The sequence below is a fragment of the Neodiprion virginianus genome, chromosome 1, assembly GCF_021901495.1.
Source record: "Neodiprion virginianus isolate iyNeoVirg1 chromosome 1, iyNeoVirg1.1, whole genome shotgun sequence".
Lineage (NCBI taxonomy): Eukaryota > Metazoa > Arthropoda > Insecta > Hymenoptera > Diprionidae > Neodiprion > Neodiprion virginianus.
Window position 1 is genome coordinate 19485892 of NC_060877.1, and position 15849 is coordinate 19501740.

Genomic DNA, 15849 nt, shown 5'->3' on the forward strand with positions numbered 1-15849 from the left:
AAATATTAGACTTTAAGTTTTATTGAAAAAAAAGTTTTCTATTTTGAATCGTATAAAGAGTTGAATGAATGATCGATATTAAATGTAAATAATATAGATTTTTTTAACTGCGTATGAAAACTTACACTATTAGACTTACTTTTTAATTCTTCAATAACACTTATATAATCTCTCTTAATATGTAAAAAACTGAACTTAATCGATAAAACTAGTTACTTCTTATCAATTAATTTAGAAAGTAACGCAAGCATTTTTTCATCCATTTCCAAGCGCTCCTTGTCGTTTCGCACGCGCTTCCTCCTCTTCCGATTTTTGCCAGAGTCTCTTTTTCAAGAGAGATGCCACGTTTTCTCTTGTCTTCCGGCTCGAGGATAAATCTGAGAAATGAAAAATGTCTACAAAATTTGGAGTAGCAACTAGTTGCATAGAAATGAAATTAATAAACATACCGGATGACACTTCGCCCTCTGATTCCTGACTTCTTTGCGAGGAGACTCCTGTCGAAGAAGGTACTGCAACCGGCGAAGCCCAGGCTTTTGATTGGAAAAAAGTGTCCATTTTCTACAAAGGAATGAGCATATCATTTAATCCAAGAATGAAAATAATTTTAGAAAACAAATATAAAAACATACAGATTTTGTTTTTCCTTCATATAACAACCATGTTCGTCTGTCACTGCCACTTTTGTTATTATGGTCTTTGCCACTCTTGTACGTTTTTTTTAAACTCCTCATCTTGGCTGCACATCGAGGTCCAGTTATTAGTGGAATTTTGCTTCTCATAGTTTCCGCAATGTCTTCCCAAATTTTTTTTTTGGAAAACTTCCCGCTGGAAAATTTCTCCTCTCTCTCTGCGTATGTATCGAGGAGGAAGAGCACTATCTCCGTAGTCCAACGATATAATCCTAGAAGGCATATAGCATTTTCGAAATTATCGTTTGCATTAATTTATTTGGGTAATATGCTCTAGATACCACAGACTGATTGACGTACCACTCACTTGCTCTCTTGCGATTGCGAGTGACCCTCTATATTTGCTAAATCAAAAATAACGACAATGTAATAACCATTTTATTTTTGACTCTTTAATAGGCACGCCATAAAAACTTTTACAGATATTTATGCGTTTAAACCATTTGTATATATGCATATGCAAATTGTTTAAAAGATAATAGAGCTTGCGTACCACTATCAGTATTTTCAGCATCTTCCTGCTGCAATTCCACAATCGTTGCGGCCTTTTCTTGTAATGCACTATTCATTAGTGCTGTTGCAAAGTGTAAATGTGGAATAAAAAAACTCAGTTCGTTAGAAAATGTATTAGAAACGATGAAAATACATGACTGTTCATAAACACATCTATCGCAAGAAATAATTGGAATTGAATGAAACAAAATCTCAAATAATTATTTATATTGATATTTAGAAAATATGATGAGTTCCATTTTTTTCAACAAATAGAATAACGCACACAACAAAAAGTTCTATTTGAGTTTAGGATAAGAAAAACGCAATTTTTTCCCCAAACCAAAGTTATTCGATTGAAAATTATATTTTATCTTCAAAATTAAGGGGCCACTAACCATTTTCGGCACGCCTCGCATCCTCCACTGACACTTTCACTTCCACTACAATGTCAGTTTCAGAATTGTACAAAGTTATTTGTCTCGTCGCCATTGTTGTTTTTTTCGAATTCCCGCCACGTTTTGGTGAGAGCCCACTCTGACCCACCAATATTTTGTGGGCGATGTGGGCGCGATGTGGTCGCGAACAGTGATGTCATCTATGACGTCGAACGATCGCTCGCGACGACCACGGGCCTTAGGTGGAACGATACAGAGGGTGTTACAATCGTTGCGGGCGTTTAGTGGAACGTACCAAGATCACAAGAAGCCACGACCTATTTTGGGTATGTTCCGATATACACTGCGAGCACTGTTCAGTGTTCTTACCGGGGAGAAATTCGTTCCGTTATAGACGGACAGTATACAGTCGCAGTATCCTAGGGAAATATATGACGTCATAAATCGTTGTCATTTTTCTACTATGAACACTGGTGCTTTCGAGGTAAGGTGCTCTCAGTGCTTTGATCACGTGATCAACAGCGTTCAGAAATTTAACAGCTTCCACTATTGATAATTATTATTATTGAATATTGTCATTTAAAAATACCGGCCGTTGAAAACAAAAATGGAAAATTTGAATAAATTGTGTTTATTGCAATGTGAAACAAATATTATGTATAAAATGAAAGTAACGCCAAAAAATGTCGATTACAGTATACTGTACTGCATTCCGTTTTAAGCAGTAACCAGTATAGCTAACTATAAAGGAACGGCTTCGCAGTATACTAAATTGACGACACACCTTACAGTGCTCGCAGTGTATATCGGAACATACCCTTTATGAGCAGCGCTGCTGCTGCGTGAAATTACCAGACTGATGCTAGTGAAAACTTGGCCGTGTTCGTAAATTGACTGATAGTACTGAAAATTCCCTAGAACAGAGTCAGAGCTATTCACGAACTTGGAAGCGCAAAAGAAATAAAAGATTGCTGACAGTACTGTCTGTCAATTTTCGAACACGGCCTTAGTTACTGAACCACTGCTGCTTTTCACTGCTCATGAGATAGCACCCTAACTGTAGCTGTGTGATCGATTCCAGTGTTTAGCATCTGGAAATTTCCACGCGCTACTGTACGACGTCATAGGAGCCTAGGTAGCCCTCCATATATATAACTCCATGCTATCACGTTTTTACTTGCCAAAGATGAACAAAAATCGAAATCTGCTCCCCAATAGTGAAGGAGAGATGGTGTTCTCCCAACACTATCTCTCGTTGTAATCAAAAACAAGTATCTGAGAAAGACAGATTCCTCCCAATTTTCCATCTTTCTCAGTGACACTCTCTCGGGAAACGCCGGGTTTACGGCGAGCGTTCCAGTATCACTATATTTCAGTGTAATCAGTTGACAGATAGGATTTAACATGGCCGAAAATGTACTGGGGTCCGAGATCGGCTTTCAGGATTATCACGCTACCGAAGCAATTCATTTAGATATTGAAGAGGTAACAATCCCTGAGAAGATACACATTGCCAGTCAATTAGCGAATCCCCCTTTATTATGCAGTCAGACCTCCAAATTATTAATTACATTCTTGATAGGTTGTTTGATTTAGAGGTTATGATCCTCCCCGATTCGGCGTTTTGACATGTTCATTGAAGAAGTACCACTTTGATTATAATTTTTTACAAGTAGTTGTTTCTTCCCATCTGCCCTGTATTTATGCTCGCGAATGGCGTTACGACCGGGCAATTGCATGCTTGCACTTATTACAGACTAATATTTTTTAATAGACACTGTTTAGAATGTTTTCCCACAATTTCCTATATTTTTAGGCTGCATAATATCTCCACTCTGAAATAGAAAATTTCTATAATATAACAGAATTTCTGCCGATTGCAGCCGCCTGATTTGTATATTGAAACTTTTCATAAGGTTAAAGTTCATAACATGAATCTAGCAAACTATTCAAGCAAGAAATTACCGCTTTACAATGTTACGAATATCTTCTTTGCGTTGTAATGTAAGTTATATGGTTTGAACAAAGTCTACATAGTCACACTAATTTTCTGATGACTATTCATAAAATATTTTTCTAAGGTTGCTAGATAATGATCCTTCTGAATCTTTTATGCTGACGTTAAAAATTTTAAGCTTATGTCATGACATTTAAGAAGCCTGCTCATATGAAAATAAATGTTATGGAACTTGGTTCATGAAAACTACTGGAGTACTTTTGAATCTTTGTCATTACCCAATGAACTTTTGAAATTCATTGAAATTCCTATGGTCCATCAAACTGATACCATTCAATGTAAATTTTGGGGGAATATTATAGATAATTCAGATCTGATTGAGCTAATCTTCTCTACCAGAATTATTTACGTCTGTTTGTTGATTAGGAAATATATAAACTATTACAGAGAACACCTATTGATAATGATGATCTAATATTTCTTCTAAACTAGCGCACTACATAAGGAAATTTACAATTGTATGAAATGATTTTGGATGCTCTTATAACAAAAATTCTATAGTTCCATAAACAATAACTGTATCTTGATATAAATGGATGAATTCCAAATTGTTGGTAACTAACATCACAATTTTTTTTCAATAAATTGGAAATGATATAATCAATTGGTTTTTGTTTTTCACATTTGCGAATTTATTAGGAACAACCTGATCTTAAATACAAGTATGTATTACATTTATAAAAATACTCACTACGGTTTATGAAATAACTATAGTTCGGTTCCTTGAATTTCTGTGTTTATCGTATGTATCAAAGTGAATTTATTGTTCATATTATCAGTTATCTGTCACTAGGGAACATTTACTAACTACATGGTATAAGCTGAACTATAGATATAAACATTCTTGTGAAAATGATTTCTATCATTTAATGTAAGTTAATGTATGAAAATATTTGATTAAATTTCTCAACGTTCCATAATTTTACTTTCTGTAAGTAACTCAACGATGGAAAAGAGGTTAACTTAAATGTCGATTTACAAGTCTTCTGTAAAACTGTAACAAATGTGGTTGTAGAATAAAAAATCATGCTGAAACTGGCAGTCGAAGTTATTAACTGAATACATACAACTTTGAAAGAGTATTACAGGGTAAGGTTTTATGCCTACAATTTTATAAAAAAATCATTTTTTCGGAAAATGTGTTTTAATCCTAGGACTGCATACTGGGGTCGTTTTTATTCTAGCTATTTCTATTCGCTGTTTTACCACTTTATAGAAAATATCTATTGGGCTTTTTTGCCACTCAAAAAACAAATCCAGATTGGTTGAACACTGAAAGTTAAACAAGAAACTTGTAAACTTCATTGGTGTCTTTACAGATCTCTCAATATAGATTTTTTTTTCTTAGAATTTTGTATAAAATAACGTGATATGTGACATATTCATTTGATCATATTTTCGTATTTTTATTGCTAATAGAATATGCATGGCCGAATTTTTTCTCCTTTTTCTATAATTTTCTTGAGAACCTAACTGACATAACGGTCAGCGATTGTACGTAAGTGAAAATAATGTTTGGCGTTTATACCTTCCAAAAATTTATTATTAAAAGAAAAAATGAAGCCAAGAACATCAAAAGAATAACTAATATCTATTAGTTCACTTCGAGTCCAATGCCTTATACCTCGTAGTAAAACGTAAAATGGATATCTGCAGTCTTTATTATTCCAGAAGGCACAATATGGCAATCCAATGGCTAGTCCAAGTCTTTCATTCTAATGGGTATGCACTGTCATGCGCTTGGTAATTTCTATAACTTAACTCAGAATCCTCGAATTAATCCCAACTTGGAATTATAGAATTCAATGAATATACCTTATTCACTTAATTTACCTTATCACCAAAGGTATAAGTGATTCAATGTCCTGCTAAAAGTCAAATTTTGTTAGCCATTTCTTTTGTTTATTATTAATGACTTAGTCGACAGGTGTTTTCATTTTTTCGTTCGCCATTTAGAAAAATGAGTGAATAAAGTCTACGGAAGTTCTTCAACTCATTGTCAGGCTGAAATGTTAGTAGTAAAAAAGTCAACCTTATTCCAAAAAACCCTTCACATTGCATCTCTTACACTTGGTTGCATTGGAACAGGTGTGTCTTAAAATTCATAAGATCTTATATGAAATTAAGTATCTTTTCTTTACTCAAAGTCAAAAAATATAATTAGTGAATGTAATTTACCTCTGCATTGTACATCAAAAACATCGTATTTTCATCTGTCAAAATAAATAAACTTTTCGGAAGATCGAAACACGTCATAATTTTTCCCATCAAGAACCGTGATTCCACCCTTTGAAACAATGCTTTTTTACGCTGCTTATAAAAAAAAAATCTCGTCAAATGTTAAACAATGTATTTGCAATGCACCTCGTAAATAAAACAAAATATTTTTAAATATGATTATTCATTTAGAAAACTATTGAATATGACAGTAGGAACTTCAAATTATAGTCCAGTATTTTTTGCAGATTTTATCAAAGATGTTAGAATAAAAACGTGCATAAGTGTTGTACACAAATGACTCCAGAATGCAGTTTGTGCTATTAGAACCATAGTGTACAGTTTTACAGTCAATCAACAATAGTATGTTTAGCGGCTAACTTCAGTTTGATAATCAAAAAAACCAGCATCATCTTAATAACAGCTGTTTGAAATAATCTAGTTTTTACAATATCCTTATGTAGAAGGAATACTTTTGAAGAAGTGTTGTCACTCATCTAATGCATTCTCTTACAGCTAGATGATGCTGAATATGCCATCCCGGCGGTGGAGGAGCCACCCTCCTTAGAGAGTATTTTGACGGAACTAGATTCTGGTTCACTATCTGGAACAGAAGATGAGTTTGTAACACCAGCAGAAAAACTGGGAGGTAGCGAGACAGCCAGCGTAGGGAGCTTATTATCTCTAAATTCTGTCAGTAAACCATTTAGACCATCTCAATCACAATCGTCGAGTGCTATATTGAGGCACGTTATACTGAAGGGAATATCTTCACAAATTTCATCAGCCAGCGTAAGAATTCTATTATTTATTTTGACTTTTCATCTACAGTATTGTAAATGGTAATGTTGTATTATCAAGTTTTTTACAAGACATGACTGCCACATTTTGTTGATACCAAATTCTAATTCAATGTAGATGGATCAGAATGAAATCTTCAAACTATGAAGTGTTACAGTTTGTCCATTCGATTTAAGCGCAGCTACGACGTAGAAAGTGACAGACTGACATAAGTTATTACATAGTTAGAAACATTTTATATTAGTGTTTACATTGAGTGCCGAATAATAAGAATGAGGAAATCAATGTTCTCACTTAGCTATTAAGAATTGATTATAACCCCTAAATTTTGTAAGTATAATATGATACTTACAGTCATCTTACGGGCTGCGTGTAAACCAAATAGACAAACTATACTTCATACTAAATTGTTCTTTGAATTATAGGAAGTTTTTTAATATGAACGTATTACGAGGAAAAATCTTACTCGTTTCTTTCTGCAATACATACCTATATCCTATATGTACGTTCAAAAGATTTTTACGACCTTAATTCTTAGAAATGCAAGGTATTGACTAAAACAAGGTTCAAAATTTGTATCTGAAGCTCATTAGGTTAACCCTTCGATTCACGTTGGGACGCTAAGCCTCCTATCTTTTTTTTTTGCTGTTTTTTATTTAATAAACTACATTTTTGGTAACAACTACCGAGTTTTTTGGTTCCACGTGGTCCTTGGAATACTTCTAAATCTCAAAAAAATATAAAATTTATTTATTTACTGCAAAAATAGTACATTTAAACAAATGGTCGAACTTCGTACTTTTCCATGACAAAAAGAATTTTCTGCAAATCTACCATGAAAATCTAAATGCTAATTTTTATACAAACTTAATACACAACCAAAAAATTTAACAGAATTTCTTCAACATTTTATTTTTGTTATTTTTGTTATTTTTGTTTGTTCGGCATATTGGATCCGCCATTTTGAATTTATGAACTTCAAGTTGAGATTCGTAATTAGCCACCCCAAAAGCCCATGTACGCAAATTTTCAAGCAAATTGCACGTAAGGTATAATGTATACATGAAATGGTTAAGTGAAATTAATAAGTTTATGTGATACAGAAAAATTTTTGACGACGCTGAATTGTAATTGTTAACACCTTGTTATTAGCAACATCAGAGAAATCATATTACTCTACTATTTGTTACAGCCAAAAATATATGTTCATCTGATATTATTGAACAATAACTCATCCTGTTCACTTTATTTGTGAATAATATGAGGTATTATTCATCGGAATTAGGCTACTAATATAGATTTTTTTCGATAGAAAAAATACAGTCGAACATTCATTATTCAAACTAATGAGGACCGTGTAGGGTTCGGAGAATCAAGAATTAGTATAAGCTAACAACAATGTTGCATGGAGAAAGAAGTACATAAGCATTAGGGTGCTTTTTTTTGGACTATTTTTTTTTTGTTCGGTCCCATCGTGAAATTTTGTTGGAAATACAACAAAAAAAAATTCCCTGAAAGATTGAGCCCTTAATATTAATATCAAGTGCTCGCCCAAGGCATGTAAAGATTTCCCGCTTAAAATACACGTAAACTTTAATTTTTTTTCTTTGAAACATCTACAGTTCAGAGGCATTCTATGGTGTAGTCTAGGACGTCGGTAGGTTTTCTTCGGAATGAAATGCTGTACAAAAGTGCTCATTGCGGTGAAGTCGTAACTCACACCGGCGAAGTCGTACGGGCCACCCAAACCCAATTTTTTCATGAAATTCTTGTTTTTTTGCCCCTATCTCGTAAATGACAAGAGCATCAAAAAAAGAAATATTCAATAAATTTGTAGGAAATTTAATTTCCTACAAAAAAGTTCCAGAAAACCAAATTGCTAACATCGATATTTATTGAGATATTGGGCTTTTAAGGTGAGGAAGTATGGAATTTTCATGAATTATTGAGTTAAATTGTCGAATTATTGATTGTTGAATATTTTTTTTTTTTTGTAGCTCTTGTCATTTACGAGATAGGGGCAAAAAAACAAGAATTTCATGAAAAAATTGGGTTTGGGTGGCTCGTACGACTTCGCCGGTGTGAGTTACGACTTCACCGCAATGAGCATTTTTGTAGAGCATTTCATTCCGAAGAAAACCTACCGACGTCCTAGACTATACCGTGAAATGCCTCTGAACTGTAGATGTTTTGAAGAAAAAAATTAAAGTTTACGTGTATTTTAAGCGGGAAATCTTTACATGCCTTGGGCGAGCACATAATATTAATATTAAGGGCTCAATCTTTCAGGGAATTTTTTTTGTTGTATTTCCAACAAAATTTCACGATGGGAACAAAAAAAAAAAAAAAGTCCAAAAAAAAGCATCCTAATAAGCATACGATGTTTACACTTAAAATTAGCAATGCATGGATGTTGAACTCGTTCAGGCCTGAACTTGTTATGTTGCAAGACAATCCTATGAATCAAATCATTATTCACGTGATTGGTGATTCGGATAATTGATGTTCTGTTATAGTCAAATAATGTTATTTATTTGATATTACTACATAATGATGAGGTGTTGGTTGATACTTAGAATTCAGTATTTTTATATGTTTATGTATCACCTGGACATTTTCAGCTACATGTAACTATATTAAGTCAATGCCATTTGTTAAACTCAAGATATACCACATTGCTGTTATATTTGTCAATGGAGCATTCTATATCAAATCACCCTGAAAATTTTTAATGAGATTGAAGTTTGATCGAGAATTAAACTTATGAAAGTGTCGTTGAATACGCTATTAAAAGATTCACCAAAACTAATGCCAGTACCTATTCTATCATATTCTAAAACATTTATCTAAACTGCACAAGAGCCGCTGATTATCACTGGTCTGCAAACAAAACTTTTTTCCTCCTTATTATTATTATGTGTAATTATAATAGATTTGATGCTCTTGAATCGAAACATAGTAATACAAAATATGTACCACGTATACTTTTCATGTAATGTTTTTTTTAATAAAACGCTATTTTTGCTTACAAATTATAATCAAACAATTCTGATAGTGACAATATTTCTGAAAATAAAACTATAAAGTTGAAAAGTTTAAATATTAAAATCGTCAGAAGATCTATCTACTAGTATACTTTTAGTCATTTTGTAGTTTTCTTTCTTTTCATACCATCGATTGGAATTTCACAGCGAATATCTTCTCTTTCTAATTTCTTTTTCAAATTTTTTTTCTATTAGTTCGAACTGGTTTTGTATGTACATATACCATTTAAATAGATTAAAGTAGTGTAATTGCAAAAGCAAAACACAAGAAGTTCTGAATTTATAACAATAAAAAACAAAAATCATAACATCTAATATATACTTGACAGCAAAAAATGGAAAGCAGATATAAATTCGTTACATTAATAAACCTTCATATCTATAATATTTTGTTTTGAAGGAGGATTTCGTTGCAGACCTGTGTTACCCCACAAATTCAAAAGATTAAATTTGTAGATAAATATAAGGTACCAATTTGTATGTTACTTACATTAATATAAGTTTTACAAAAATCCAACTTACCATTCATAATAACATAAACAAACTGTTTATACATTAGCATGAAAGAAATGTTGCAAATAATTAAAATCATTAACTTTGAAATGATGGAAGAATACAAGTAAAATTATTATATCATTCTAATTAGCCAATGTTGAAACAAAAAATAGATATTATCTGTTGAGTTAAAAATCTTAAATCTAAGTTGCTAGTACAGATGGCGTGTTGATATAGATTTAGAATATCGAACTAGACATACTCGCATTTACTCTAACGATGCGCACATGTGTTTATATAGATATATGTGATAAAAAAAAATTTTAAAAACAAACGCGAATGATCTCGACGCAATGTAACCAACTCGTTTCTTTTCTCTAAAAATTATTAAACGTATTTCACAAAGTAAAGTGCAGCGAGTACGTTTATTTCAACAATAAAAACAGGTTATGAGACCAGTGCACGCAAAACTATTCGTGTGAAAGAGAAAAACAAGCCGGTTGTCGAGATTTTTTTATGTGCCGTAGCGTGACGCCTTTTGAGCATTTTTCAACATGGATCTGACGAGGCACGTTAAAGCCCTTGGTCAGTGAGACAGATAGGCAAATATGGAAGAGAAAAATGCGTCATTTACTGGACTACCACAAGAAAGCTTTGGACATAATTGACAAGAAATTAGAGAAACCAGAGACCATGCCAGAGGACGCAACTGCGGAGCAAATCAAACAGTATCAAGCAAAAAGCAATAAGTATCGAAAAGTAAATAGTTATGCCAAGTTTATGATTTCAAGCTCAGGGACAAATGCAGTTTACGAAAAAATCATAGATAAGGGGTCAGCGCACAAGGCCTGGAAGGTGTTAAAACAGCATTTCGAGGCCATGTCAACGGATCAGTTGTTCAGAATCTGCGTAGATTTCTTCGCTTTCAGTTGGGTGCAGGAAGACGATGTCGGTAGTCGTGTCACGAAGTTAAAGAGCCTGTGGATTGATTTGAACAATGAGCTAGAGATAAAAAATGAAAACGCCCTCCATGATCTGATTCTGGTATGCAAAACGCTACAAATTGTGCCCAGAGAATTCGAAAACTTTCAATCGAGTTGGATGTTACTATCCAAGGATGAAGACAAAAACTTCGATGAACTAACGACTCAACTCTGCATGTGTCAGAGAAACTTTAGAAAACATACTGATCACACGAAGTCCATGGATGAGGCGCTAGTGGCAAAATCAGACAAAACGTTTCTAAGAAGTGCACCAAAACCGAAAAAAAAAGATACGTGCAATTATTGCAATAAGAAAGGGCATTGGGTAGTCAGTTGTAAAAAATGGATTGCTGACATACGACCACCGAAAAACAAGTCAGAGGGCGCTCCCTAGAGCAACGCTCTTGACACCAATGTAGCCCTTGTTTCCATCAGTGAGGAAATAATCTACAGTGAAGGAACCTCTGTAGATGAGAAGAATTTGACAGGGTGGTGGATTGACAACGGAGCCACAAATCACGTGACCAATTGTCTGAATCTATCGATTGAATTCAAAGAGTTTCAGAGACCCTGTTACATAAAAGCCGCCGAAAATGAAGCTCTGCAGGCCCTTGGCAAAGGAACCATTCAGATTTTGTCGTTCACAGAAGAAAAAACCTTAAAGATGACTGAATGATGTTTGGTTCGTCCTGAAAATTTCAATGAATCTATTTTCTGTTCTAGCAGCACAAGATAAGAATAAAAATAGCAAATTCAATTCCACAGTGACGAAGTGCTCATTCGAAAACCAAGGAAAAACAGTACTGTATGGGAGTCGTGAAGTGTCCAGAACTCTGTACAAGGTAGCCATCGAACCAGTCATTCCAGAGAAACTGGAAAGGGCAAACATCGCTGAAGCACAAAACTCTACGTTGCAGCTGTACCATTAAAGATGGGGACACCAGAACAAACGGTACATAAGAGAGATGATGCAAAGGGAGTTGGGCATCACAGTTCAACTGGAGAGACAAATATGAACCATGTGTTTTCGAAAAAGCACACCGTCTGCCCATTGGCACTAGAAAAAAAGCAACGAAATCTGGGGAACTGGTCACAACTGATGTAGTAGGACCTTTCGATGAGTCTTGCAATAAAGGCCGTTTTTTAGTCGTATTAGGGCAGTTTTACGAAATTTTGCTATGCATATGTAATCAAAGAAAAGTCTGCCGTTAAGGTTGTATTAAAACAGCTTCTAGCTCATTCAAAGATCAGGCCGCACAATAAAAGAACTATTGAGTGAAAACAGCGGGCAATTCGATTGTGCTGAGGTTAAACAAATTCTTGCAGAAAGAGTAATTATACAGCGACTGACAGTGCCATACAACCCTGAGCAGAATGGCGGCAATGAGCGTGAAAACCGAATAATCGTTGTGATAGTAAGTGCCCTTCAAATATTCGAATCCTGACGTTGAATTTCCAAAAGCAATATGGGTGGAGTTGGTAACATCAGCAATTTACATTCTCATCAGAACTGGAAAAATGTCAGTAGATGGTATTAATCCATATGAGCTGTGAACAGGCAAGAAGTCAAGAATAAAGCACTTGCACATCATCGGATTTACCTGCCATGTTCGTATTCCAGTGCAGAAGAGGAAGTAGATAGACAAAAAAACAGTGAAAGGATTCCTTGTGGGATATGACGGAGACGAGCGTTACAGAATTTATATCCACGAAGAGTATAAAGTGGTCTTATCAAGGGACGTTCAATTCCAAGAAAAACCAGGAGAATGTGAAGAGAAAGTCTACCAGTCAGAGATGTTGAACAAGAAAATCAGGCCCAAGAAAAAGAACCTGTAAGAAACGATGAAGAATGTGAATCCAAAGACGAGTCGGACACTGAAGAAGAGGAAAATCCCAAATTACTTGAAGGACGAAGCTTGAGGAGTCGATCGAGAATTAAGAAGCCAAAACATCTTGAAGATATCGTTCTAGCAGCCGAGGAATTCATCAACATTACTGAATATCCTGAAACTTTCGAAGATGTCCTGAAAAGTGAAGACAGTATTCAGTGGAAAAAGGCCATGGATAAGGAGATAGCGTCGTTGAAAGAGAATCAGACCTGGAATTTAGTAGATCTTCCTTCAGGTGCGAACGCGATTCCGTGCAAGTGGGTTTTACGACTGAAAAAGAATCCTGACGACACGATAGACAAATACAAGGCAAGATTAGTTGTAACAGGTTTTAGTCAACGTCATGGTATCGACTACAGCGCAACCTTCAGTCCAGTGGCAAAATTCGGAACGATCTGTTCAATTCTCAGCATGCACCAAGTGAGAAAATGGATTTATAGCAGTTCGATGTATCAACAGCCTTTCTGTACGGAGAACTTGAAGAAACAGTGTTTATGAAACGCTCCAAGATTACGGAGACAAATCCAACAAGGTCTGTGAACTCAAAAGGAGCCTTTATGGACTTAAATAAGCACCAAGATGTTGGAATAAACGTCTCTGGGATTTTCTTCAAAGACTTTGGCTCAAGGCTATTGATGCAGATCAATGCCTATACATCAAAGAAAGGGATGGCAAAAAGCTCATACTTGTGATCTACGTGGACGATGGTCTAGTTGCAGCTACAGATCCAAAAGAATTAGAAGTTTTCATCAGAGACTTGCAATCAGAGTTCAAAATTATCTCAAAAGAAGCACTTTGTTTTTTGGGACATGAAATTCAACAACAAGAAAATTCAATAAAAATTCATCAGGAAAAGTCATCAAAATCAAAGAGAAAAATCGTGCAAGAAAAGTTTTAGAACGTTTGAATTTCTCAGATTACAAACCAGTGTCAACTCTAATGTTAAAAAGTCCGGAGATTTTGAAAGTAGGTAATGATGATGACAAATCTCAAAAATTCTCATACCGACAAGCAGTAGGGGCCTTGATGTACTTGATGTTTGGTACGAGACCAGACTTGGCGTACAGCGTGGAATTTATATCAAGATCACTTGAAGGTGTAGTCCGAGTCAAGAGAGTCTGTCGGTACACAGCAGGAACCTTGAACCTGGTAATAGTTTACAGCAGAAAGACAGAAAAAGGAATTGTGGAACTGTACAGCGACGCAGATTTTGCAGGCTGTCTGAAGTCAGCGCGCTTAACTTCTGGAGTTGTAGTCTAGTATGCCGGAATGGCAATTTCCTGGCTGAGCCAAAGACAAGCAGTAGTGGCAACCTCCACAACTGAAGGGGAGATCATCACAGCAAATGAGGCAGCAGAAGAAGCAATTTGGTTGAACAGACTTTTTTAAGGAATTGTCGGACTTAAACAAGTTCCAGTAATCCAAGTTGACAATTCTGCAGCGGTGAGACTAGCACATAATTCGGAATTTCATCGTAGAACCAAGCACATCTCAATCAAGCATTTTTTCATTTGTGAGAAGGTATGCGAAGGGAAACTTTGAGTTCAACAAATCTCTATGGAGCAACACAGCAGACATTATGATGAAGTCACTACCAAGGACACATTTAAAACTTTTGTGTGTAAAAATGGGACTCATATGAAAGAACAATGACAAATTTACTGAGTTGATTAATGTTTTCGTTGTAACGTAGATTTAAAGTTTATCAACAATGGAATGTGTTGAAACAAAAAGTAAATGTTATCTGTTGAGTTAAAATTGTTAAATCTAAGTTTGAAGTACAGATGGCGCGTTGATATAGATTTAGAATATCGAACTAGGTAAATTCGCACTTACTCTAAGGATGCGCGCATGCGCTTATACAGGGTGGGGCATTTAAAGTGACCAGGGCAAGTTTCTCGAAAACAAAGCAAAATCTCAAACAAGGTCTCAGACGAGAGCTGTAGGGTTTTGAAGGGGACGGTGTATTTTTTATTTTGAAAATAAAAACAGTATTCAATTTCAAGTATAAGAGTATAAGTACACCAGTTTCCTAAAATTAACACTCAATAGGATATTTCAAAATCAAGAACAAGATACAACGACAAACAACATCGACGAATAACATTCGTCTACAACTTTGTGTTTTGACTGATAACTCTTGGTTCGATTTCAACTTTCTACTTTACGGGAGAAAAACAATGTCTCTAAGGTTTGTGTGATGTAAACAATTTTTTCAGGCATTAGATGCTTAATGCTTCCTTCGAAAATCGAACCAAGAGTTATCAGTCAAAACACAAAGTTGTAGGCGAATGTTATTTAATGATCGTTATTGAGAGTATTCACATCACGTACAAATCTCCTTAGTAGCAACATTCAGAACTCCTATTATCGTGATTATTATTTTAGAAAAATGGATGGGTATACGGTTGCCAAGAAGATCGATATGATTTACATTTATGGCGAAACGCATAAAAACGCTAGTGCAGTTTGTAATTTACACGGAGAACGATATTCTGAAAGAAGTCAACCATCCCGCAGAACTTTTGATCGAGTCATACGGTTGTTTTCAGAAACCGGAAGTGTCACAACGAAAAAAAAGGAATCGAAGTGTACTGAAGTTAATGGCCATCATTTCGAACATTTGCTTTGATAAAATTGTGAATTTACTCCACGTCAAGTGGAGAACGGACATCTTTTTCTTATTTTTAAAATATCCTATCGAGTGTCAATTTTAAGAAACTGGTGTACTTATACGTTTATACTCGAAATTGAATACTCTTTTCATTTTCAAAATAAAAAACACACCACCCCGTTTGAGAAACCGAAGCTGACCTTCGTA

General features: G+C 34.9%; 1 protein-coding gene and 1 long non-coding RNA gene across 2 annotated transcripts in view; one reads left to right on the top strand and one right to left on the bottom strand.

Moving 5' to 3' along the window:
- Nucleotides 1-351: 351 nt before the first annotated feature.
- LOC124298842 (uncharacterized) lies at nt 352-1645 on the bottom strand. The gene is made up of 6 exons (XR_006906899.1): nt 1583-1645; nt 1186-1253; nt 993-1036; nt 633-904; nt 450-533; nt 352-377 (listed from the first exon to the last, which is right to left on the bottom strand). It is a non-coding gene; the product is annotated as an uncharacterized LOC124298842 (long non-coding RNA).
- A 1032-nt stretch (nt 1646-2677) lies between these two features.
- LOC124298847 (vacuolar protein sorting-associated protein 8 homolog) overlaps nt 2678-15849 on the top strand; it is a 147489-nt gene continuing 134317 nt past the window's right edge. Inside the window, exons 1-2 of the mRNA XM_046751388.1 lie at nt 2678-3067; nt 6333-6608. Of these exons, the coding sequence (XP_046607344.1) occupies nt 2987-3067; nt 6333-6608 (357 nt within the window). The 5' untranslated portion in view covers nt 2678-2986. The remainder of the gene's footprint in view (nt 3068-6332; nt 6609-15849) is intronic.